This window comes from Salvia hispanica, chromosome 2 (genome assembly GCF_029641045.1).
Source record: "Salvia hispanica isolate PSC_SH4W2 chromosome 2, Shi_PSC_v1, whole genome shotgun sequence".
Lineage (NCBI taxonomy): Eukaryota > Viridiplantae > Streptophyta > Magnoliopsida > Lamiales > Lamiaceae > Salvia > Salvia hispanica.
In genome coordinates this window covers 54,058,125-54,081,586 of record NC_142693.1, presented here as the reverse complement: position 1 = coordinate 54,081,586, position 23,462 = coordinate 54,058,125, and the positions used below count along the sequence as shown (strand labels likewise).

Here is a 23,462-nt window from a genome sequence, read left to right as displayed (position 1 = left end):
CACAAATCAAGCAATGTATCGTAAATCTGACAATTCGTCAGTCATCACCAAATCTATTTATGATATGTAATCATAGAGTTCATCCGATCTAAAAACAAACGGCTAAGATCAATTTCACGCGATGCCAATTAGCTGTTGTAAATGTCAATCATGGAGATATTCTGCTCTGAAAATTCCGTGAACTTCTCTGCAAAAATCACGACCAATAGATTCAGCAATATGCAAGTACTCGTCAAACAAATCTGTCATTTGCCCAGTAGCAAAATGTAGAATTGTGGATGTACACTTTTTGTAGTGTCGTAAGACTCTCCCGGCCAATAACGTCAACTCATTTGTTGGAGAATTCGTCCCGAGCCGCAAACGTATTTGCGATGCCCAAAATTAACTCCTGGCGCATGCTGAAACAACGTCAAATGTATTCCTCTCTCCATCGTGGTTGCTCACAAAAATAATCTTGAACAAGCCTTTGGGTGGCTTCCTCCAGATCACGATGGATGTACACCACAAAAAAAGTGCAAAATAGTGACGGAATGAGTGACGGCATCCAATAGCTCAACAACTAATGACAGAATTAGTGACTGGAACGTGTCAGTCACTATTAGTGACAGATACTCCGTCACTAATGCAAAGCAGTCCCCTATGGTTTCCGTCACAGTAACTTTAGTGACGAAAAATCTGTCACTAAAATTTTTTATTGAAAAGTTTATTATTGACGGATCTGCCAAAAATCTGATCTATCACTAATCTGTTGTAGGGAAGTAATTTCACTTATTAGTGACCGAAGTATCCGTCACTAATTAGCGAATTTTTTGTAGTGGTAGTGTTGTGCGGGAGGAGGAGGAGCAACAAGGTATAGTAATACTCTTTATGTTGTGTTCTCCGCTAATGTATTCAACCGAGCTATTTCCTCCATTGGGTCGGAATTTTGGTACTGGAGGATCCAAACTAATGTTTGTTGTATATGTATAGTGATAATGACACCAGAAATAGTCACGACATGAACAATATATGTCAACTTTAAAATAATTGAAGAAATAGATTTTTTTTAAATGAAAAGCATAACTTTAATAAATATTATAATATACTATCAAATTACTAATGTGAAAAAAAATATAAATTAATTAAATATTAGGTAATGAATTAACTATTAGAATCGGACAAATGAATTGATCTAGCTATAAATATACTGCTACGAAAAAAAATTATAAGTAAATTAAGGAATAAATGAACTTATTTAGTTATCAAGCTATGAGAAAATCCATGGTTCATAGTTTAGTTCTTGATAGCATGGAGCATTCCGACCTATGGGAGCTTCAGTTAGTTTCTCTGTTTATGTTTTTGTTTTTCGATACTAGTCATTTTTGGGCTAGTATCATGTTTTGGAACATTACATTTTGATTTATTCACGAGTTGGGGGTCTGCCTAAACCCCCGCCCACTATGGGCGTTTTTTATATTTTAAAAAAAAAAACTATGAGAAAATCCAAATAAATAACAAAATGCGCAATAAATTTTTTTTGACCGGACCTACTGACCTAGGTTATTAGTTAAACTAGGGGCCCAACTGAGCTATAATAGAGTGATTCAGTATTGAATGAATATTATATATAGGTAGATCAAAAATAAGTGGGAGTTACAAGGATTCTATCCCCCAATATAGATCTGTCTCTGGATCAACCATACTTACTTTGTCTTGGAGAGACGAGATTGAGCCATTTTGGCCTGCACATTGCATATGCTATAACCAAATTCTAAATCAAATTTTGAAAGACAAATGTAACTTCGAATAAACTCGTGTTCGTAGTATAGCCCGATTCAGTAATTAATTAGTCAAAGTGGAGCTACAAGAAACATGCTTAGCATATTAAAAAAACAATTATCGCAGCAACAATAACAAGCAGTAAAATATGGGTATAAAACGTGGTTCGACATTGGCTGGCTTGTCGATTTTGTGTATATATTACCAATATCATACCCACTTCCTAGAATCAATTTTAAATTAAGTGCCACGATAGTACTCATGCAGTTTAATTTATTGGTATTATAGCCACTCTTTCTCTTGTTTTGCATAATTATTCCAACCCACACACACTGCACCGACGTTTCCACCCACACACACCAAAACAAATAAATATTTTATAAAATAAAATAAAATCAAATCAAATTATTCGCTGTCACAAATCAACCTCACGTGGGAACGATCTGGAATTTCGGATCCATACTACTCTCACTTTTCATTTTTACATCGTAAATTGAAGCATGAATAATTAGTGTAACAAAATTAGCATTTCACATATAATTAGAGAATACTTAATAAAGGAACATTTAACCAAGTCTAATATCTTAATTAAATACTCTGATTTTTACTTCAAATAAAAATAATGTAAATAATTTGGAAGGGTCCGAAAATGATACACTTCTAAAAATAGAACATCACTCTCTCTACTTTTCTTTTCTCTCTTATTTTACACTCTCCACAACTCAGAAAACAATACTGTATAAAATTTCGTGCCGAAATAGAAATATTACACTTAAAATGAGATGATGGGAGTATCTCATGCCGAAATAGAAATGTTACGCTTAAAGTGAGATGAAGGGAGTATGTCTTAACTCATAGTTGAACTTTTCGAGCTGTACAATATGCTATCATAATTTCAAACACATGAATTATATGTAAATAAAAGGTTTTCAACAAAAAAAAATTGAACATAATATGGATCGTAGTTTTACAGCTGGGAACGATCAAATATACTTAATCAGTAGTTAGCACCTAATCGTTCTCTCCTCGATCTGATACAAATTTTGATTTTAGTGTGAAATGGAACAATGCCCAACACATCTAACAATAAACATTTCCCATGGCCCGAAACATAATTTATTAATTAAGCACGTGACATATTAGTATAATCCTGAGATCAAATTACAAGGTCTAACTTGGTCGGCTACCCCTTACAATATTTTAATCCCTGTTGTATAATTCCAACTTAAAACAGTTATAGCAATACCATATATTATAAACAACGTATTCGTAACAAGTGTTAAGAAATGTTAAAAAAATTAATAAAAAAAGCATATAGTATACGAATTTTACTTGTATATATTAATTTTAAAATATATAAATAAAATAAATTAGTAGAATATAAGTCCTATTAATATTTATAGTAAAACAGATTGAAATTTAAAAAAAAATGAGACTTCTAATCGCGATTGAAGAGAGTAGTTCATTACTAAAGATTTTACACATGCTAGTACTTTGCATTCCAGAATCTCATATTTCCCGCATCAATGAATATCTCAAACTTTCTGAACGTAAAAAACGAAGTGCGACTTCTCTAACAATACTTACTGCCATTGAATTTGAATTAGGAGAGGATTCTGTTTCCGTTTTCTAAGGGTAAGAAAAGGGTGCATAACTCATTAATCCAACACCAAGTTAGGAAGTAGTAGCATTTTTTATTTGCAATAAATTCTGAAGGTAATGAAGGATTTATATAAATAGATGAGATTGTGGTATTAGATGGCATACAAGCAAAACACAATGAAGGTGCAAATATTGAAGAGAAAGCTTGTAAAACCATGCAATCCAACTCCCCCGAATCTGAAAATCTACAAATTGTCATTTATAGATGAGATTCTCCCACTAATGGAAGTAGGAGTCCTTCTCTTTTACCCATCCAATCCCAATTCAATCAACTTGGAACAATCACTATCCAAAGTTCTACCCTCCTTCTACCCTCTAGCTGGAAGATTCATCCTCAAAGACCAAATCGTTGATTGTAGTGACCAAGGCGCCGAGCTTGTCGAAGCCGAGGCTCCCGACACCGAACTCACCACCCTCCTCACCGAGAGAGATCACCAAAATCTCGACGCTTTCCTCCCTCGCGAGAAAAAGCAAGTCGAGTTGCCTACTTATCCCATCCTGTCTATCCAGGCCACACGCCTCATGTGCGGGGGCCTCGTCGTGGGCGTCAGCATCTCCCACAAGATATTCGACGTATCCGCCCTGAGCACCTTCCTCCTCAATTGGTCCAACACAATCATTTCAAAACCAGAAACGGAAGCGGCAGTCACCTTTGACGGCGCCACTATGTTCCCCAGCAGGAGCCAGAGCAATGCCTCCTCAGGCGCTGCCATCCGTTTCCTAGACCTGGAAAGGATTTCAGTGAAGAGGTTTTCCTTCACCAAGGAAGCCATAGCGGCCCTAAAGCAACGTTGTTGCTTTAGGGCTGACCAGAGGGTGTCCAGGGTCCAGGCGGTATGTGCCCTCATAGCAGAAGCCCTGATCGCCCTGGATGGGGCCAAACACGGCCGATCCAGGGGGTGTTTGATTACCCAAGCGGTTAACATGCGCGGGAGGACAGACCCTCCCCTGAGTAAAACCGCTTGCGGGAATCTGGTCCTGCTGTCTCTCGCCCGCTGCAGCGCAGGCGAGATCCAGCAGGTGGCGGATCTGCTGGGGGAGGCCGTCAGCAGATCCGTGGCGGTGTGCGGTGGGATACTGGGGCTGGGTGAGGATAGGCGCAACGAGACGGTGTTGGAGCCACTGAGGACTGCCGGGAGAACGTTCATGAGCGGGGAAGACAATGTTCTGACGTTCACCGATTATAGTAAGTTTGGGTTCTACGGAGTGGATTTGGGATGGGGGAAGCCGGTGTGGGCGAGCGTTGCGCCGCACACGGTGGCGAATACGGTGGTTGTGCTGGGAAGCAGGGACGGAGATGGGATCGAGGCGTGGGTGCATTTGGAGAAGAAGGACATGGAATTGTTTGAGCGAGACCATGAGATTGCTACACTCTGCGCAATCTAGATGGGATCGATTTCGTCCTGTGTTGTGTACAAGAGTATTTGGTTTTACTTTATTTTATCTAATTTAATACTCCCTCCGTCTCTAAAAATTTGTCACCAATTTCCTTTTCCGTTCGTCCCTAAAAATTTGTCGCCTTTCACTTTTACCATTTTTGGTAGTGGGCTCCATATTCCACTAACTCATTCCCACTCATATTTTATTATAAAACTAATATATAAAAGTAGGACCTACATACCATTAACTTTTTCAACCCACTTTCTATTACATTTTCTTAAAACACGTGTCAGATCAAATGGTGACAAATTATGGGGGACGAAGAAAGTACTAGTTTTTCTTAATTAGTTAGAGAAGACAAAGAATAAACAACAAAACTTTTAATGGTCGTTTAAATGTTGAGACTTGAGACCAATTTATTCCATCATATCATCCATCAAAACATGCACAAATCAAGCAATGTATCGTAAATCTGACAATTCGTCAGTCATCACCAAATCTATTTATGATATGTAATCATAGAGTTCATCCGATCTAAAAACAAACGGCTAAGATCAATTTCACGCGATGCCAATTAGCTGTTGTAAATGTCAATCATGGAGATATTCTGCTCTGAAAATTCCGTGAACTTCTCTGCAAAAATCACGACCAATAGATTCAGCAATATGCAAGTACTCGTCAAACAAATCTGTCATTTGCCCAGTAGCAAAATGTAGAATTGTGGATGTACACTTTTTGTAGTGTCGTAAGACTCTCCCGGCCAATAACGTCAACTCATTTGTTGGAGAATTCGTCCCGAGCCGCAAACGTATTTGCGATGCCCAAAATTAACTCCTGGCGCATGCTGAAACAACGTCAAATGTATTCCTCTCTCCATCGTGGTTGCTCACAAAAATAATCTTGAACAAGCCTTTGGGTGGCTTCCTCCAGATCACGATGGATGTACACCACAAAAAAAGTGCAAAATAGTGACGGAATGAGTGACGGCATCCAATAGCTCAACAACTAATGACAGAATTAGTGACTGGAACGTGTCAGTCACTATTAGTGACAGATACTCCGTCACTAATGCAAAGCAGTCCCCTATGGTTTCCGTCACAGTAACTTTAGTGACGAAAAATCTGTCACTAAAATTTTTTATTGAAAAGTTTATTATTGACGGATCTGCCAAAAATCTGATCTATCACTAATCTGTTGTAGGGAAGTAATTTCACTTATTAGTGACCGAAGTATCCGTCACTAATTAGCGAATTTTTTGTAGTGGTAGTGTTGTGCGGGAGGAGGAGGAGCAACAAGGTATAGTAATACTCTTTATGTTGTGTTCTCCGCTAATGTATTCAACCGAGCTATTTCCTCCATTGGGTCGGAATTTTGGTACTGGAGGATCCAAACTAATGTTTGTTGTATATGTATAGTGATAATGACACCAGAAATAGTCACGACATGAACAATATATGTCAACTTTAAAATAATTGAAGAAATAGATTTTTTTTAAATGAAAAGCATAACTTTAATAAATATTATAATATACTATCAAATTACTAATGTGAAAAAAAATATAAATTAATTAAATATTAGGTAATGAATTAACTATTAGAATCGGACAAATGAATTGATCTAGCTATAAATATACTGCTACGAAAAAAAATTATAAGTAAATTAAGGAATAAATGAACTTATTTAGTTATCAAGCTATGAGAAAATCCATGGTTCATAGTTTAGTTCTTGATAGCATGGAGCATTCCGACCTATGGGAGCTTCAGTTAGTTTCTCTGTTTATGTTTTTGTTTTTCGATACTAGTCATTTTTGGGCTAGTATCATGTTTTGGAACATTACATTTTGATTTATTCACGAGTTGGGGGTCTGCCTAAACCCCCGCCCACTATGGGCGTTTTTTATATTTTAAAAAAAAAAACTATGAGAAAATCCAAATAAATAACAAAATGCGCAATAAATTTTTTTTGACCGGACCTACTGACCTAGGTTATTAGTTAAACTAGGGGCCCAACTGAGCTATAATAGAGTGATTCAGTATTGAATGAATATTATATATAGGTAGATCAAAAATAAGTGGGAGTTACAAGGATTCTATCCCCCAATATAGATCTGTCTCTGGATCAACCATACTTACTTTGTCTTGGAGAGACGAGATTGAGCCATTTTGGCCTGCACATTGCATATGCTATAACCAAATTCTAAATCAAATTTTGAAAGACAAATGTAACTTCGAATAAACTCGTGTTCGTAGTATAGCCCGATTCAGTAATTAATTAGTCAAAGTGGAGCTACAAGAAACATGCTTAGCATATTAAAAAAACAATTATCGCAGCAACAATAACAAGCAGTAAAATATGGGTATAAAACGTGGTTCGACATTGGCTGGCTTGTCGATTTTGTGTATATATTACCAATATCATACCCACTTCCTAGAATCAATTTTAAATTAAGTGCCACGATAGTACTCATGCAGTTTAATTTATTGGTATTATAGCCACTCTTTCTCTTGTTTTGCATAATTATTCCAACCCACACACACTGCACCGACGTTTCCACCCACACACACCAAAACAAATAAATATTTTATAAAATAAAATAAAATCAAATCAAATTATTCGCTGTCACAAATCAACCTCACGTGGGAACGATCTGGAATTTCGGATCCATACTACTCTCACTTTTCATTTTTACATCGTAAATTGAAGCATGAATAATTAGTGTAACAAAATTAGCATTTCACATATAATTAGAGAATACTTAATAAAGGAACATTTAACCAAGTCTAATATCTTAATTAAATACTCTGATTTTTACTTCAAATAAAAATAATGTAAATAATTTGGAAGGGTCCGAAAATGATACACTTCTAAAAATAGAACATCACTCTCTCTACTTTTCTTTTCTCTCTTATTTTACACTCTCCACAACTCAGAAAACAATACTGTATAAAATTTCGTGCCGAAATAGAAATATTACACTTAAAATGAGATGATGGGAGTATCTCATGCCGAAATAGAAATGTTACGCTTAAAGTGAGATGAAGGGAGTATGTCTTAACTCATAGTTGAACTTTTCGAGCTGTACAATATGCTATCATAATTTCAAACACATGAATTATATGTAAATAAAAGGTTTTCAACAAAAAAAAATTGAACATAATATGGATCGTAGTTTTACAGCTGGGAACGATCAAATATACTTAATCAGTAGTTAGCACCTAATCGTTCTCTCCTCGATCTGATACAAATTTTGATTTTAGTGTGAAATGGAACAATGCCCAACACATCTAACAATAAACATTTCCCATGGCCCGAAACATAATTTATTAATTAAGCACGTGACATATTAGTATAATCCTGAGATCAAATTACAAGGTCTAACTTGGTCGGCTACCCCTTACAATATTTTAATCCCTGTTGTATAATTCCAACTTAAAACAGTTATAGCAATACCATATATTATAAACAACGTATTCGTAACAAGTGTTAAGAAATGTTAAAAAAATTAATAAAAAAAGCATATAGTATACGAATTTTACTTGTATATATTAATTTTAAAATATATAAATAAAATAAATTAGTAGAATATAAGTCCTATTAATATTTATAGTAAAACAGATTGAAATTTAAAAAAAAATGAGACTTCTAATCGCGATTGAAGAGAGTAGTTCATTACTAAAGATTTTACACATGCTAGTACTTTGCATTCCAGAATCTCATATTTCCCGCATCAATGAATATCTCAAACTTTCTGAACGTAAAAAACGAAGTGCGACTTCTCTAACAATACTTACTGCCATTGAATTTGAATTAGGAGAGGATTCTGTTTCCGTTTTCTAAGGGTAAGAAAAGGGTGCATAACTCATTAATCCAACACCAAGTTAGGAAGTAGTAGCATTTTTTATTTGCAATAAATTCTGAAGGTAATGAAGGATTTATATAAATAGATGAGATTGTGGTATTAGATGGCATACAAGCAAAACACAATGAAGGTGCAAATATTGAAGAGAAAGCTTGTAAAACCATGCAATCCAACTCCCCCGAATCTGAAAATCTACAAATTGTCATTTATAGATGAGATTCTCCCACTAATGGAAGTAGGAGTCCTTCTCTTTTACCCATCCAATCCCAATTCAATCAACTTGGAACAATCACTATCCAAAGTTCTACCCTCCTTCTACCCTCTAGCTGGAAGATTCATCCTCAAAGACCAAATCGTTGATTGTAGTGACCAAGGCGCCGAGCTTGTCGAAGCCGAGGCTCCCGACACCGAACTCACCACCCTCCTCACCGAGAGAGATCACCAAAATCTCGACGCTTTCCTCCCTCGCGAGAAAAAGCAAGTCGAGTTGCCTACTTATCCCATCCTGTCTATCCAGGCCACACGCCTCATGTGCGGGGGCCTCGTCGTGGGCGTCAGCATCTCCCACAAGATATTCGACGTATCCGCCCTGAGCACCTTCCTCCTCAATTGGTCCAACACAATCATTTCAAAACCAGAAACGGAAGCGGCAGTCACCTTTGACGGCGCCACTATGTTCCCCAGCAGGAGCCAGAGCAATGCCTCCTCAGGCGCTGCCATCCGTTTCCTAGACATGGAAAGGATTTCAGTGAAGAGGTTTTCCTTCACCAAGGAAGCCATAGCGGCCCTAAAGCAACGTTGTTGCTTTAGGGCTGACCAGAGGGTGTCCAGGGTCCAGGCGGTATGTGCCCTCATAGCAGAAGCCCTGATCGCCCTGGATGGGGCCAAACACGGCCGATCCAGGGGGTGTTTGATTACCCAAGCGGTTAACATGCGCGGGAGGACAGACCCTCCCCTGAGTAAAACCGCTTGCGGGAATCTGGTCCTGCTGTCTCTCGCCCGCTGCAGCGCAGGCGAGATCCAGCAGGTGGCGGATCTGCTGGGGGAGGCCGTCAGCAGATCCGTGGCGGTGTGCGGTGGGATACTGGGGCTGGGTGAGGATAGGCGCAACGAGACGGTGTTGGAGCCACTGAGGACTGCCGGGAGAACGTTCATGAGCGGGGAAGACAATGTTCTGACGTTCACCGATTATAGTAAGTTTGGGTTCTACGGAGTGGATTTGGGATGGGGGAAGCCGGTGTGGGCGAGCGTTGCGCCGCACACGGTGGCGAATACGGTGGTTGTGCTGGGAAGCAGGGACGGAGATGGGATCGAGGCGTGGGTGCATTTGGAGAAGAAGGACATGGAATTGTTTGAGCGAGACCATGAGATTGCTACACTCTGCGCAATCTAGATGGGATCGATTTCGTCCTGTGTTGTGTACAAGAGTATTTGGTTTTACTTTATTTTATCTAATTTAATACTCCCTCCGTCTCTAAAAATTTGTCACCAATTTCCTTTTCCGTTCGTCCCTAAAAATTTGTCGCCTTTCACTTTTACCATTTTTGGTAGTGGGCTCCATATTCCACTAACTCATTCCCACTCATATTTTATTATAAAACTAATATATAAAAGTAGGACCTACATACCATTAACTTTTTCAACCCACTTTCTATTACATTTTCTTAAAACACGTGTCAGATCAAATGGTGACAAATTATGGGGGACGAAGAAAGTACTAGTTTTTCTTAATTAGTTAGAGAAGACAAAGAATAAACAACAAAACTTTTAATGGTCGTTTAAATGTTGAGACTTGAGACCAATTTATTCCATCATATCATCCATCAAAACATGCACAAATCAAGCAATGTATCGTAAATCTGACAATTCGTCAGTCATCACCAAATCTATTTATGATATGTAATCATAGAGTTCATCCGATCTAAAAACAAACGGCTAAGATCAATTTCACGCGATGCCAATTAGCTGTTGTAAATGTCAATCATGGAGATATTCTGCTCTGAAAATTCCGTGAACTTCTCTGCAAAAATCACGACCAATAGATTCAGCAATATGCAAGTACTCGTCAAACAAATCTGTCATTTGCCCAGTAGCAAAATGTAGAATTGTGGATGTACACTTTTTGTAGTGTCGTAAGACTCTCCCGGCCAATAACGTCAACTCATTTGTTGGAGAATTCGTCCCGAGCCGCAAACGTATTTGCGATGCCCAAAATTAACTCCTGGCGCATGCTGAAACAACGTCAAATGTATTCCTCTCTCCATCGTGGTTGCTCACAAAAATAATCTTGAACAAGCCTTTGGGTGGCTTCCTCCAGATCACGATGGATGTACACCACAAAAAAAGTGCAAAATAGTGACGGAATGAGTGACGGCATCCAATAGCTCAACAACTAATGACAGAATTAGTGACTGGAACGTGTCAGTCACTATTAGTGACAGATACTCCGTCACTAATGCAAAGCAGTCCCCTATGGTTTCCGTCACAGTAACTTTAGTGACGAAAAATCTGTCACTAAAATTTTTTATTGAAAAGTTTATTATTGACGGATCTGCCAAAAATCTGATCTATCACTAATCTGTTGTAGGGAAGTAATTTCACTTATTAGTGACCGAAGTATCCGTCACTAATTAGCGAATTTTTTGTAGTGGTAGTGTTGTGCGGGAGGAGGAGGAGCAACAAGGTATAGTAATACTCTTTATGTTGTGTTCTCCGCTAATGTATTCAACCGAGCTATTTCCTCCATTGGGTCGGAATTTTGGTACTGGAGGATCCAAACTAATGTTTGTTGTATATGTATAGTGATAATGACACCAGAAATAGTCACGACATGAACAATATATGTCAACTTTAAAATAATTGAAGAAATAGATTTTTTTTAAATGAAAAGCATAACTTTAATAAATATTATAATATACTATCAAATTACTAATGTGAAAAAAAATATAAATTAATTAAATATTAGGTAATGAATTAACTATTAGAATCGGACAAATGAATTGATCTAGCTATAAATATACTGCTACGAAAAAAAATTATAAGTAAATTAAGGAATAAATGAACTTATTTAGTTATCAAGCTATGAGAAAATCCATGGTTCATAGTTTAGTTCTTGATAGCATGGAGCATTCCGACCTATGGGAGCTTCAGTTAGTTTCTCTGTTTATGTTTTTGTTTTTCGATACTAGTCATTTTTGGGCTAGTATCATGTTTTGGAACATTACATTTTGATTTATTCACGAGTTGGGGGTCTGCCTAAACCCCCGCCCACTATGGGCGTTTTTTATATTTAAAAAAAAAAAACTATGAGAAAATCCGAATAAATAACAAAATGCGCAATAAATTTTTTTTGACCGGACCTACTGACCTAGGTTATTAGTTAAACTAGGGGACCAACTGAGCTATAATAGAGTGATTCAGTATTGAATGAATATTATATATAGGTAGATCAAAAATAAGTGGGAGTTACAAGGATTCTATCCCTCAATATAGATCTGTCTCTGGATCAACCATACTTACTTTGTCTTGGAGAGACGAGATTGAGCCATTTTGGCCTGCACATTGCATATGCTATAACCAAATTCTAAATCAAATTTTGAAAGACCCATTTTGGCCTGCACATTGCATATGCTATAACCAAATTCTAAATCAAATTTTGAAAGACAAATGTAACTTCGAATAAACTCGTGTTCGTAGTATAGCCCGATTCAGTAATTAATTAGTCAAAGTGGAGCTACAAGAAACATGCTTAGCATATTAGAAAAACAATTATCGCAGCAACAATAACAAGCAGTAAAATATGGGTATAAAACGTGGTTCGACATTGGCTGGCTTGTCGATTTTGTGTATATATTACCAATATCATACCCACTTCCTAGAATCAATTTTAAATTAAGTGCCACGATAGTACTCATGCAGTTTAATTTATTGGTATTATAGCCACTCTTTCTCTTGTTTTGCATAATTATTCCAACCCACACACACTGCACCGACGTTTCCACCCACACACACTAAAACAAATAAATATTTTATAAAATAAAATCAAATCAAATCAAATTATTTGCTGTCACAAATCAACCTCACGTGGGAACGATCTGGAATTTCGGATCCACATTTGCTAATTTTCATGACTACAGCATCAAAAAGCAATTCTTAAAATATTCGACGGTAGTTGAATACGTTAATTTTCGTAACTATCACATCCAAACAAAAACGAATATAATTCCGAATTTTTAGTAGAGTGATGATAACAATCAAATTTTGTTATATTAAAATGATGCTATATTAATAATTTAATGTAATAATTATATAATAAAATAATAAATATAGTAAGTGAACAAATTAAAAAGGTTTATTAGTCTTTAACCTCATTTTTTATTTTTATATTTGAATTTTCTTCCTATCTTTTTAAAAATTTGAATAAAAATATGCACTAATTACATTTATGGTTACAAAATAATAAATAAAATTATACACAAATCATAAATATATGACCACAATATTATGCATTTTCCATGTATTATATAGGCATCCATATACTTTAATTAAATGCATAAATAAATCTATTTTTTTTAAATAAATTAGTTTTTAATTGTACAAAATTTAGTCACATAGATTTGTTGTTTTTAGTATGTGAATTGAATATATTAATGCGTAGGTTACATGCTCATATGCAGAACCGAAGCTATTAGCAAGGGGAGTGTAAAAAATATTACTCCCTCCGTCCCTAATAATTCGTCACCATTTGATCCGGCACAGGTTTTAAGAAATGTAATAGAAAGTGAGTTGAAAAAGTTGGTGGCATGTGGGTCCTACTTTTATATATTAGTTTTATAATAAAATGTGAGTGTAAAAAAGTTAGTGGAATGTAGGGTCCACTACCAAAAATGGTAAAAGTGAAAGATGAAAAAATTATAGGGACAAACGAAAAAGGAAATAGATGACAAATTTTCAGAGACGAAAATACTACTTCAGACTTTCACTTATGCTTAGGTCACTGCTCATGTAGTCATGAGTAATATTACTCCTTCCATCCCTATGATATGTCCAAGTTTACCATATGAGCTCATTCTTTATTTATACTATTATTAACGGTGGACCTCATAGTTACTTACTTCTTCCGTTCTATAGTAATGGATCTCATTTTTTCATTTGGTATATTCCATAATAGTGGAATCATTTCCTTTTTTAGTAAAGTCAACATATTTTTTCTCATTTACTTTCATCACTCTTACTTTATTCTCTCCACATTTTTCTTTTCCTACTTTATTTAACACACTTAACACTTCTTAATCTCCATGCCAGAAAAAAAATGTTTCCACTACTATAGAACGGAGAGAATACACTTTATTATAATATTAATATTAATTTTAATACTAATATATTAAGTATAAAAGTAGGAATAATCACATTCCACAAATTTTTCTAACTCGTTTTTCTTCACATTCTTAAAATCTATATCGGGTCAAAATAAAACATAAATTGGAGGTTAGAGGAATTAATTATTACCTTTTGTCCATGATTACAAATCCACATTTGAAATGACATGCATTTTAAGAAATGTACTCCCTCCGTCCCAGAGAAGTTGACACACTTTTCTTTTTAGTTTGTTCCACAAAAGATGTCACATTTCCTTTTTTGGAAAAAGTTCTCTCTCACATGAATATAAAAATGATATTTTCTCTCTCCATTTAACACACAAAACAAAACCTCCTAAAATCCCGTGCCATTTTCAAAGTATGCCAACTTCTCTGGGACGAAGGGAGTAGTATAAAGTGGATGAAAAAAAGGTTAGTGGAAAGCGAGTCCTACTTTTATATTGTCCATCTGTCCCATAGAAATAGACCATATTTCATTTTCCATCTGTCTCATAGAAATAGTCCATGTCCATTTATGACAATCTTTTTCCTCTTCTCTTTTACTTTATCATTTAAGCACTCCACTATCCACACACAATTTCAACTATTTTTTCTCCTTCGCTCTTTACACATTAAAATCGTGTGAGCTCTAAATAGCCTATTTCTATGTGATGGGGGGGGGAGGTATTAGTTTTATAATGAAATGTGATGAGATAAAATTAGTGGAATGTGAAATACATTATCAAAAGTAGTACTCCCTCTGTCCCTGAAACTTTGTCTCTTATTTCCATTTTCGTCCGTCGCTAAAAATTTGTCACCTTTCACTTTTACCATTTTTGGTAGTGGACCTCATATTCTACTAATTCATTCTCACTAACATTTTATTATAAAACTAATATATAAAAGTAGGATCCATATGCCACTAACTTTTTCAATCCACTTTCTATTATATTTCTTAAAATTAATGCCGGATCAAATAGTGACAAATTATGAAAGACGGAGAAAGTAAAATATAAATAAGATATTTATTGATGAATAGACAAAAAATTGGCAAAATAGGATATTTATATGTGGAGATATATATCAAGTTTATCGTGGATTGTTTCTACAGGTGGAATAAGCTATACATTCTACCAAAATGAAGCTTTCTTTATTACACCCGGATTTCGTGTAAAATTTATGTTCCTTGTAATAGAAAATTAAATTTAATGATATGTTTTACTCCCTTCATCCTCTAAAATTCGTCACCACCATTTGATCTGACACGAGGTTTAAGAAATATACACCCTCCGTTCCACAAAAAATGTCACACTTTCCTTTTTAGTTTGTCCCACAAAAGATGTCACATTTCCATTTTTGGAAAAAGTTCTCTCTCACATTAATATAAAAATAATATTTCTCTCTCTATTTAACACACAAAATAAAACCTTCTAAAATTCCGTGTCGTCCCACAAGTGTGACATCTTTTGTGGGACGAGGGAGTAATAGAAAGTGAGTTGAAAAAGTTAGTGACATGTGGGTCATATTTTTATATATTAGTTTTAAAATAAAATTTAAATGATAATGTGTTAGTGGAATGTGAGATCCATTACTAAAAATAGTAAAAATGAAATGTGATAAATTTTTAGGGACGGACAAAAAAGAAATAAGTGATAAATTTTAAGGAACGAAGAATATATCACATGCATTCTAGAGTCCATTTTGGCTGACCATCCATTTTGTGTTTTGGAAACAGTTTTCAAAATATTCGACGATGCCTCCATTTTCCACGTGTCTATACAATATTTGGAGTATTATATATGTGTAGACTGAGAGGTTTGCAGAGCACAACACAATAGCATTAGCTTCAGAATCTCAACCATAGAAAGCATGAAAATCCAAAAGATTAACACACAGTTGATCAAACCACTCACCCCAACTCCCCCAAACCTCAACAATTACAAAATCTCCTTCCTAGACAAATGTCTATCACCCATGAACTTGGCTGTTCTTCTCTTCTATCAATCCAAACCTGAATCCCAACCTCACTTGCAAGAATCACTTGCCAGAATCTTGGTGGACTTCTATCCACTCGCCGGAAGATACATCAAGGAACAAAGCCTTGTCCACTGCAACGACAACGGCGCCGAGTTCGTCACAGCACAAGCCACCGATGTCGACCTCAACGACCTTATCGGAAAGAATGACGCCGACATTCTGCAACACGTGTATCCGGATACCTACTACCGATGCGACGAGGATCCTTCGAATCCACTCCTGTCCATCCAGGCCACTCATTTCCCCTGCGGCGGCGCCATCATCGCCGTCAGCGTTTCACACCGAATTTTCGACATACCGTCCATCACCACATTTATATCCGCCTGGTCAAGCGCCCACCATCCTAATAAAACTGTTCAGGTCAGATAGAAATCCATAGGTTTACATAGGTTTCCATCCTAAAACTAATTCATTATATAACAAGTAGACTTATATAATGGTTTCAGACTTTCAGTTCTCTTTTTATATTACTACTATTATTTAATTATTTTTGTTTCAATTGCCAGGTCACGCCTTCTTTCACCATCCCGTCTTTGCTCCCCTGCAAAGAGCACAATTTCGGGGTTAATTTGAAGCGATCCAGCGTCGAGGAGCCCAAGATTGTCGCCAAGAGGCTACTGTTCGACAAGGCGGCTTTGACCAGCCTCAAGTCTGAATTAAAACCAGACACAATCTCAGATTCTGAGGTTGTGTCTGGTGTTATAGCAAAGGCCCTGATCCGTCTGGATAGGGCCAAGCACGGTAAAAACAGAGAGTTTGTGGTTTTCCAACCGATTAACATGCGGGAGAGGATGATCCCGCCTCAGTCGAAGCACGTGTGCGCGAACCTGACATTCACCACGCTCACGGCTCCTGTGGCCGCGTCCGACGATATTGAAGTGCGGGAAATCATTGATGTGATAGGCGAAGGCGTTAGGACCAATGTAGCGGAGCTTGCTGGGATACTCTCTCAGGATACGGACGGACGCGACGTGATCATAAATAGCTTGGGGAGCTTGATGAAGGCGATTTCGAACCGGGAGACTAATTTCATAGTGTTTTCGGATTGCAGCGAGTTCGAATTCTACGAGATGGATTTCGGGTGGGGGAAGCCGGTGTGGACGACCATCACACCGCAGCGGCTGCGAAGCAACGCCTCGGTGCTGATGAGGAACAGAGAGGGAGATGGGATTGAGGCATGGGTGCATTTGTACCAAGATGACATGCCTCGCTTCCAGGAAGATGAGGATATCAAACCATTTGCACACTAGGAAGGAAGGAATTATCCAAATATATTACACTGTGTTGCAATTTTATTCGGTTTGTTCGTTTATTCTGTTTGTTTGCTTCAACTATTTGCTCCTCAATCCTGTTTCAAATAAATTTGTAGTTTTCACTAGAAATTTAAAAATGTGTAGTTTTCAACAAATAAAAATAAAATAAATGAAAAACACCATATTCATATATGAGGAAGGTATTTAATTCAATGACAAATCCATAATACTCTATCCAAGGGGCGGAGCTAGGATTATAAATGAAATGGAGCAAAATTATATGTGACGAAAATTTGAGAATTGAAGAAGGGGCAAATATAAGAAAATTTTAAATTTTTGGCCAAATTAGACAATACTTCCTTCGTCCGCCATTAGGAATCTCATTTCTTGGCGCCACGGGTTTTAAGAAATGTTAAGAAAAGTGGTGGAAAAAAAGTAAGTGAAATAGGAGTCCCACTTGTAAATATATTAATTTTAAATGAAATGTGAGTAGAATGAGTTAGTGGAAGGTAGGACCCTACCATTTATGGTAAAAGTGAACCTGGACTCCTATTCGTGTACTAACTAAAATGAAAAAACAGGACTCCTATTCACGGACGGATGGAGTAACGTAGTATATATAAACATATTTGAGGAGGGGCATTTGCCCCACCTTCTTATATGGTGGCTCCGCCCATGCTCTATCCATCCACGATTAATTGAACCATTTTACTTGACACGGTTTTAAAATATACTCCTATTAGAAAGTGAATTGAAAAAGTTAGTAGAATATGAGTCATACTTTTATATACTCCCTCCGTCCCAAGATAAGTGACCTACTTCTTTTGGGCACGGGATTTAAGGAATGGTATTTAAATAAGTTAAAGTGGAGAGAGTAAAGTATGAGAGAGGGAAAAGTAGAGGAGAGAAGAGAGAATAAAGTAGGTGGAGAATAAAGTAAGAGAGATGATTTTTTGCTAAAAATGGAAATAGGTCACTTATAGTAGGACACCCCAAAAAGGAATACAAGTCACTTATCTTGAGACGGATGGAGTATTATGGAGTAATAAGATATAAATATGATAAATTAGTGGAATATGAGTCTATTATCAAAAGCAAGGGTGGATCTATTTGAGGGGATTAAGAGGCAAATGCCCCTACTCAACACATATTTTTTTTTTTACTTTATTTTTTACTTTTTTCAATTTTTTAAGTTTCCTTTATAACTGCCCACCTCAAATTCTTAAGTGGGACTGCAACATTAATAAATTTACTTATATAGTACTCCCTCCGTCCCATATAATTTTACATAAATTAACTTGGTACGGGTTTTAAGAAATGTAATAAAAAGTGGGTTGAAAAAGTTGGTGGGATGTGGGTCCCACTTTTAAAGTATTGGTTTTATAATAAAATGTGAGTAGGAATGAGTTAGTGGAATATGGGGTCCACTACCAAAAATGGTAAAAATGAAATGGATAAAATTATGTGGGACGAACCAAAATGGAAAACTGGGTAAAATTATGTGGGACGGAGGGAGTACTACTTTTGATGAGGGGTAGAGTCAGGAATTCAATTCAATTTCTCCATCTTTTATCAAATTCTTTAGTTTAGTACTCCCTCCGTTCTATAGTAATGGAGGCGTTTCTTTTCGACACGGAGATTAAGAAAAATTGTATTAGGTGAGTTAAGTAAAGAAAGAATAAAGTGAAAAATGAAAAAGGTAGAGAAATGAAGAGAGAATAAAGTAAGAGAGAGTAAAGTAGGTGAGAAGAAATGTGTTGACTTTTACTAAACAGGGAAATGACTTTATTACTATGGAACGTATCAAAATGGCAAAATGACTCTATTACTATGGAACAGAGGGAGTAAGATAGTACTCCCTTCGTCCCACTAAAGATGACTCACTTTCCTTTTTGGTTTGTCCCAACTAATATATCCAATTACTAAAAATGAAAACACTTCTATCTCTACTTTTCTCCCTCTCTTACTTTATTCTCTCCATTCAACACAAATTGTATAAAATCCCGTACTATCCAAGGAATGAGTCATCTTCTTTGAGACACAGAGAGTACTATCTAAGTAAATTTGTCACTTGTAGTACCACTTAAGACTTATCAGTGGTCCCTTCAGATACAATAGCTATGCTTATCCTTTGTTGTACTCCTTTCGTCCCGCTTTATGAGTCCCGGTTAATCAATTTCGGGCGTCCGCTTTAGGAGTCCCGGTTGGGATAAACTAATAAAAAAATGTCTATAAAGTAAGTAAAAAAGTGTTAAAAATGGGTCCCAACATCCACTACAATATTTATTTATTACACACTCAAACACTTTCTTAAAACACGTGTCCGACTCAACCGAGACTCCTAAAGCGGGACAGAGGGAGTATTATACTGTTAACAGTTATACTATTAGTGGACAATATTATTTTTTATGACACTAAATGTAATATATTATTCGAACAAAATCCATAAAGATTACATCCCAAATAAAAATTGGAATACAATTCAACCAATACTTGCCCTCAATTATAGAACATGATGCCCGGACAAGCGTGTGAGCATCCTAATTCGCCGATCACCTTACATACCTAAAGAGGATCCTCAGACCTCATTCAAAAGCTTACGACTTCTACCACTTCCCAAAGATAAATTTATCCATCCGTAAACCTGTCACCGCGAGTACTACCAACTGTGCATCCATCTTGAACTCTATCTTTTTCCATCCCTTTCTTTTGACCCAACTCAGCACCTCTCTCAAGCTAAGGAGCTTGGCCATAAATGGGTCAGCCACCCTTTCCACCTGTCCACACATCGTCGCCGCGACCACCATCCCTTCGAAATCTCAAACAACTGTCCCGCAACCAACTTTTCTTTCGCCCTTGAACACAATGGCAAGTGAAAAGTATTATATAGGAAACAATATGCACATATTCATCACCTATGGAGTCAGGAATTCTATATGGATGGAGCAAAAATATGCATAAAGATATTTAAATATATTAAAAAGGGGTAAAAATAGGGATTTTTAGACAAAATTTTAAATTATTTATTAAAATTAGCATACATGAATTTTTATTAGGGCATTTGCCCCTTGTGGAGGCAATATAGATTCGTCCCTTCACAGTGAAAAGATGGTTTACCATAGGAAACATAACTAACAACCAATGACGGATCCAAAAATTAGAGCTCGTGGGGTCGGACAAAAAATTTAATATTATAGTATAATATTTAAATAATAATTATTTAATTTATATATAAATTTTAAATAGTTATTTATATCATTTTTGCAGTCCCTTTTGTTAATTTCTTTAGTATAGGAGTATCATTTAATATTATTCCTAGTATTTGTTATTACAAATTTAATTGTTAATTTCAACAAAATTGAAAATAAAACTAAAAAAATATTTTTTTAATATTTAACACATTTATAGGATCTAATAAACTAAATTAATTGCACAAAATAAACAGTCGTATAGTAAATAGGAGTACCACTATATATTAATAATAAGTTTATTGCATAAAAAATATACTTAAAAACGAAGGAATCAAAATAAAAATCTTCAATAAAAGAAATATCCCTAGATTTACTAAGAGTGTGCACTATACATGGCCGGGCCAAGCCACAAAGTGTGGCCAGGCCACAAAATCGTGGCCGGGCCACCAATGCCCATGTTTCCCACTATAGTGGACATGGCCAAGCCACCAAAAATTTAATTTTTTCCATTTTGTTTATATTTTAATTCTACTACAATAATAATTGAAAAAATGCATACGAACTAAAATTAAAACAAAATCTTCGTTGTATTATACAAAGGGGTAAAATTATACAACGAAAATTCTCGACTTCTAATAAACTACTTTCCCAACGCATATCACGCTCTACGCCCTCCTCCCCTACGATTCCAAACCTCTTCTACCATATCAGCCTGCAGTGTCGTATGTGATGTTTCCCTCCGCATATCGGCGAACCATTGGATCAAGTATGCATCACTACGCGGTACACCCATCTGCACTGGGGCGGTTGCAACACCGTGACTCGTACTTGCACCCTCTTCCGGTGCCCAGTTCTCTGCAGAATATCCTTCGTCCTCTATTATCATATTGTGCAATATGATACATGCATACATGATGGAGGCGACATCATTTTCGTGCCATTGTCGAACCGGGCACCGAAGAATGGCCCATCGCGATTGGAGGACACCAAAAGCACGCTCAACGTCCTTCCTAGCACTCTCTTGTTTGACCGCAAAATAGGATTGTTTCGGCCCAACCGGCTGCCGGATCGTCTTGACAAACACGGGCCAACGAGGGTATATCCCATCGGCTAAGTAGTATGCCCTGTTGTACTGCATCCCGTTGGCCATGAATCTGACCGTCGGACCCTCACCCCGACACTCATCATTGAAGAGATGGGACGAATCTAGTACGTTGATGTCGTTGTTCGACCCTGCGACACCAAAATAGGCATGCCAGATTCGCAGTCGGTAGTCAGCAACAACTTCCAGTATCATTGTTGGGTGTCTTCCTTTGAATCCAGATGTGAACTGCCCCTTCCAAGCAACCGGGCAGTTCCTCCACTCCCAGTGCATGCAATCGATGCTGCCCATCATCCCCGGAAAATTATGCACTCGCCCGTGCATATCTATCAATCTCTGGCACTCATCGGCATTTGGCTTCCGTAGATACTCCAGACCGAAGATGGCCTGGATACAATTACAAAACTGCCTCAGCGCCGTCAGAGCAGTTGTTTCACCCAACTGTAGGTATCCGTCGAACATATCAGCGGGTCCGGCATAGGCAAGCTGCCTAATTGCAGCAGTACACTTCTGAAAAGAGTGGAGATTGGAATGGTGTAAAAAATAGGGGGAAAATGGGTATATTTGTAGAAGAAATTAAAAAAAAAAAAAAAAAAATCGGAAAAAGGGAGCCGCAGCTCGTGGCCGGTCCTATAGGAGGGCCGCGGCCGCGGCTGCCCACCCCTCTCACTATAGGGAGCCGCGGCTCCTGTATAGTGGACACTCTAAAACGACGCCTCGATCTTCTCCCAAAACTAGTCTACATTTTTCTTCAAAGTAGAGCAACAGAGTTCTCTTCCGATCTCCTTAAATTCATTCTTCTCTATTACTAAATTTCCTCTTCATTTAAATTTTCTAATCCATAACAATGGTTTCTCTGTATTTTTATCCTCTCCCCACAATTTTTCTCTAATTATCCAAGAAGACGAAGTTGCCATGGGGTCGGGAGGCGGAGCTGCCATGGGTCGCCGGCAAATTAAACTGAGCTTCCCGGCGGCACTCACGGACCGACGGTGGGGTCGGCCGACCCCACCCGACCCCACCTAGGTCCGTCATTGCTAACAACATTAGTTAACCCTATATAATACTGGTATGCATCATAATAAAACCCCAATTTCAACTTAAATACTAACACTTTCAAGCTACGCATACAGAAAATTAATTACATTCGAGTTTCGACAATTATGTAATCACTTAACAAAATTTAATGTTTTGTTTTCTATCTTCCTTTTTTCCTTCAATTTGTTATAATCCCTTATAATAGATGACAGACTAGAAAATTAACACGAGATTTTAGGTGATGTTGTATTGTATATCAAGTGAAAAGAGAAAATAGTATATTTATATTTATGTGAGAGGGAGCTTTTTCTAAAAAAGAATGTGATATTTTTTATGGGACAAACTAAAATAGAAAGTGTGATATCTATTGTGAGAATAAGGAAGTAATAAATTTGTATATATTTCAACATTAGGTGAAAGGTGGACATCAAAAAAGTGTTGGTCAAATAATATTTGTTATTTAAATAAGCGTGATTATTGATCACTTTTTAGCCACTTTAGTCCACGTATATGGACTCGATAAAATTTGTTATTTAAATAATCGTGATTATTGATCACTTATTAGTCCACATGTATGGACTCGTCAAATAAAATTTGTTATTTAAATAACCACGTTATTCCACATATAGAAGAAACTACCAGCATTATATATAGTATAATAACATTGCATGTGGACTCGTGATGTAGTCATATTGTATGTACCCACAATATATATATTGTCCATACATTTGGACAAGAAAATGTATTTATTTTTAATGGAAGTAATAGTTAATTATAAAATCACCATACGGTAATTTTTTTGGAAGTATACAGCATAATTTAAAA

At 36.8% G+C, this 23,462-nt stretch overlaps 2 protein-coding genes and 2 pseudogenes across 2 annotated transcripts; 3 read left to right on the top strand and 1 right to left on the bottom strand.

The window, feature by feature from the left end:
* Nucleotides 1-3,516: 3,516 nt before the first annotated feature.
* Nucleotides 3,517-4,806, top strand: LOC148932649 (pelargonidin 3-O-(6-caffeoylglucoside) 5-O-(6-O-malonylglucoside) 4'''-malonyltransferase pseudogene; annotated as a pseudogene).
* A 3,956-nt stretch (nt 4,807-8,762) lies between these two features.
* LOC148932648 (pelargonidin 3-O-(6-caffeoylglucoside) 5-O-(6-O-malonylglucoside) 4'''-malonyltransferase pseudogene) lies at nt 8,763-10,052 on the top strand (annotated as a pseudogene).
* Nucleotides 10,053-15,841: 5,789 nt separating this feature from the next.
* LOC148932647 (pelargonidin 3-O-(6-caffeoylglucoside) 5-O-(6-O-malonylglucoside) 4'''-malonyltransferase-like) lies at nt 15,842-17,498 on the top strand. The gene is made up of 2 exons (XM_089064309.1): nt 15,842-16,413; nt 16,560-17,498. The coding sequence occupies exons 1-2, from the start codon at nt 15,886-15,888 to the stop codon at nt 17,301-17,303; spliced, it is 1,272 nt and encodes a 423-aa protein (XP_088920435.1). The 5' UTR covers nt 15,842-15,885; the 3' UTR covers nt 17,304-17,498.
* A 3,657-nt stretch (nt 17,499-21,155) lies between these two features.
* LOC148932646 (uncharacterized) lies at nt 21,156-21,794 on the bottom strand. Its single transcript, XM_089065194.1, has 2 exons — nt 21,485-21,794; nt 21,156-21,373 (listed from the first exon to the last, which is right to left on the bottom strand). Exons 1-2 carry the CDS (start codon nt 21,792-21,794, stop codon nt 21,156-21,158), a joined length of 528 nt encoding a protein of 175 aa, XP_088921320.1.
* Between the last annotated feature and the right edge of the window lie 1,668 nt (nt 21,795-23,462).

Coding starts and splice junctions, on each gene's coding strand:
- LOC148932646 (XM_089065194.1), bottom strand. CDS start 21,794: ATGATACTGGAAGTTGTTGCTGACTACCGACTGCGAATCTGGCATGCC. Junction 21,374..21,484: donor GGACGTTGAGCGTGCTTTTG/GTGTCCTCCAAT, acceptor ATATGATAATAG/AGGACGAAGGATATTCTGCA.
- LOC148932647 (XM_089064309.1), top strand. CDS start 15,886: ATGAAAATCCAAAAGATTAACACACAGTTGATCAAACCACTCACCCCA. Junction 16,414..16,559: donor ATCCTAATAAAACTGTTCAG/GTCAGATAGAAA, acceptor TTCAATTGCCAG/GTCACGCCTTCTTTCACCAT.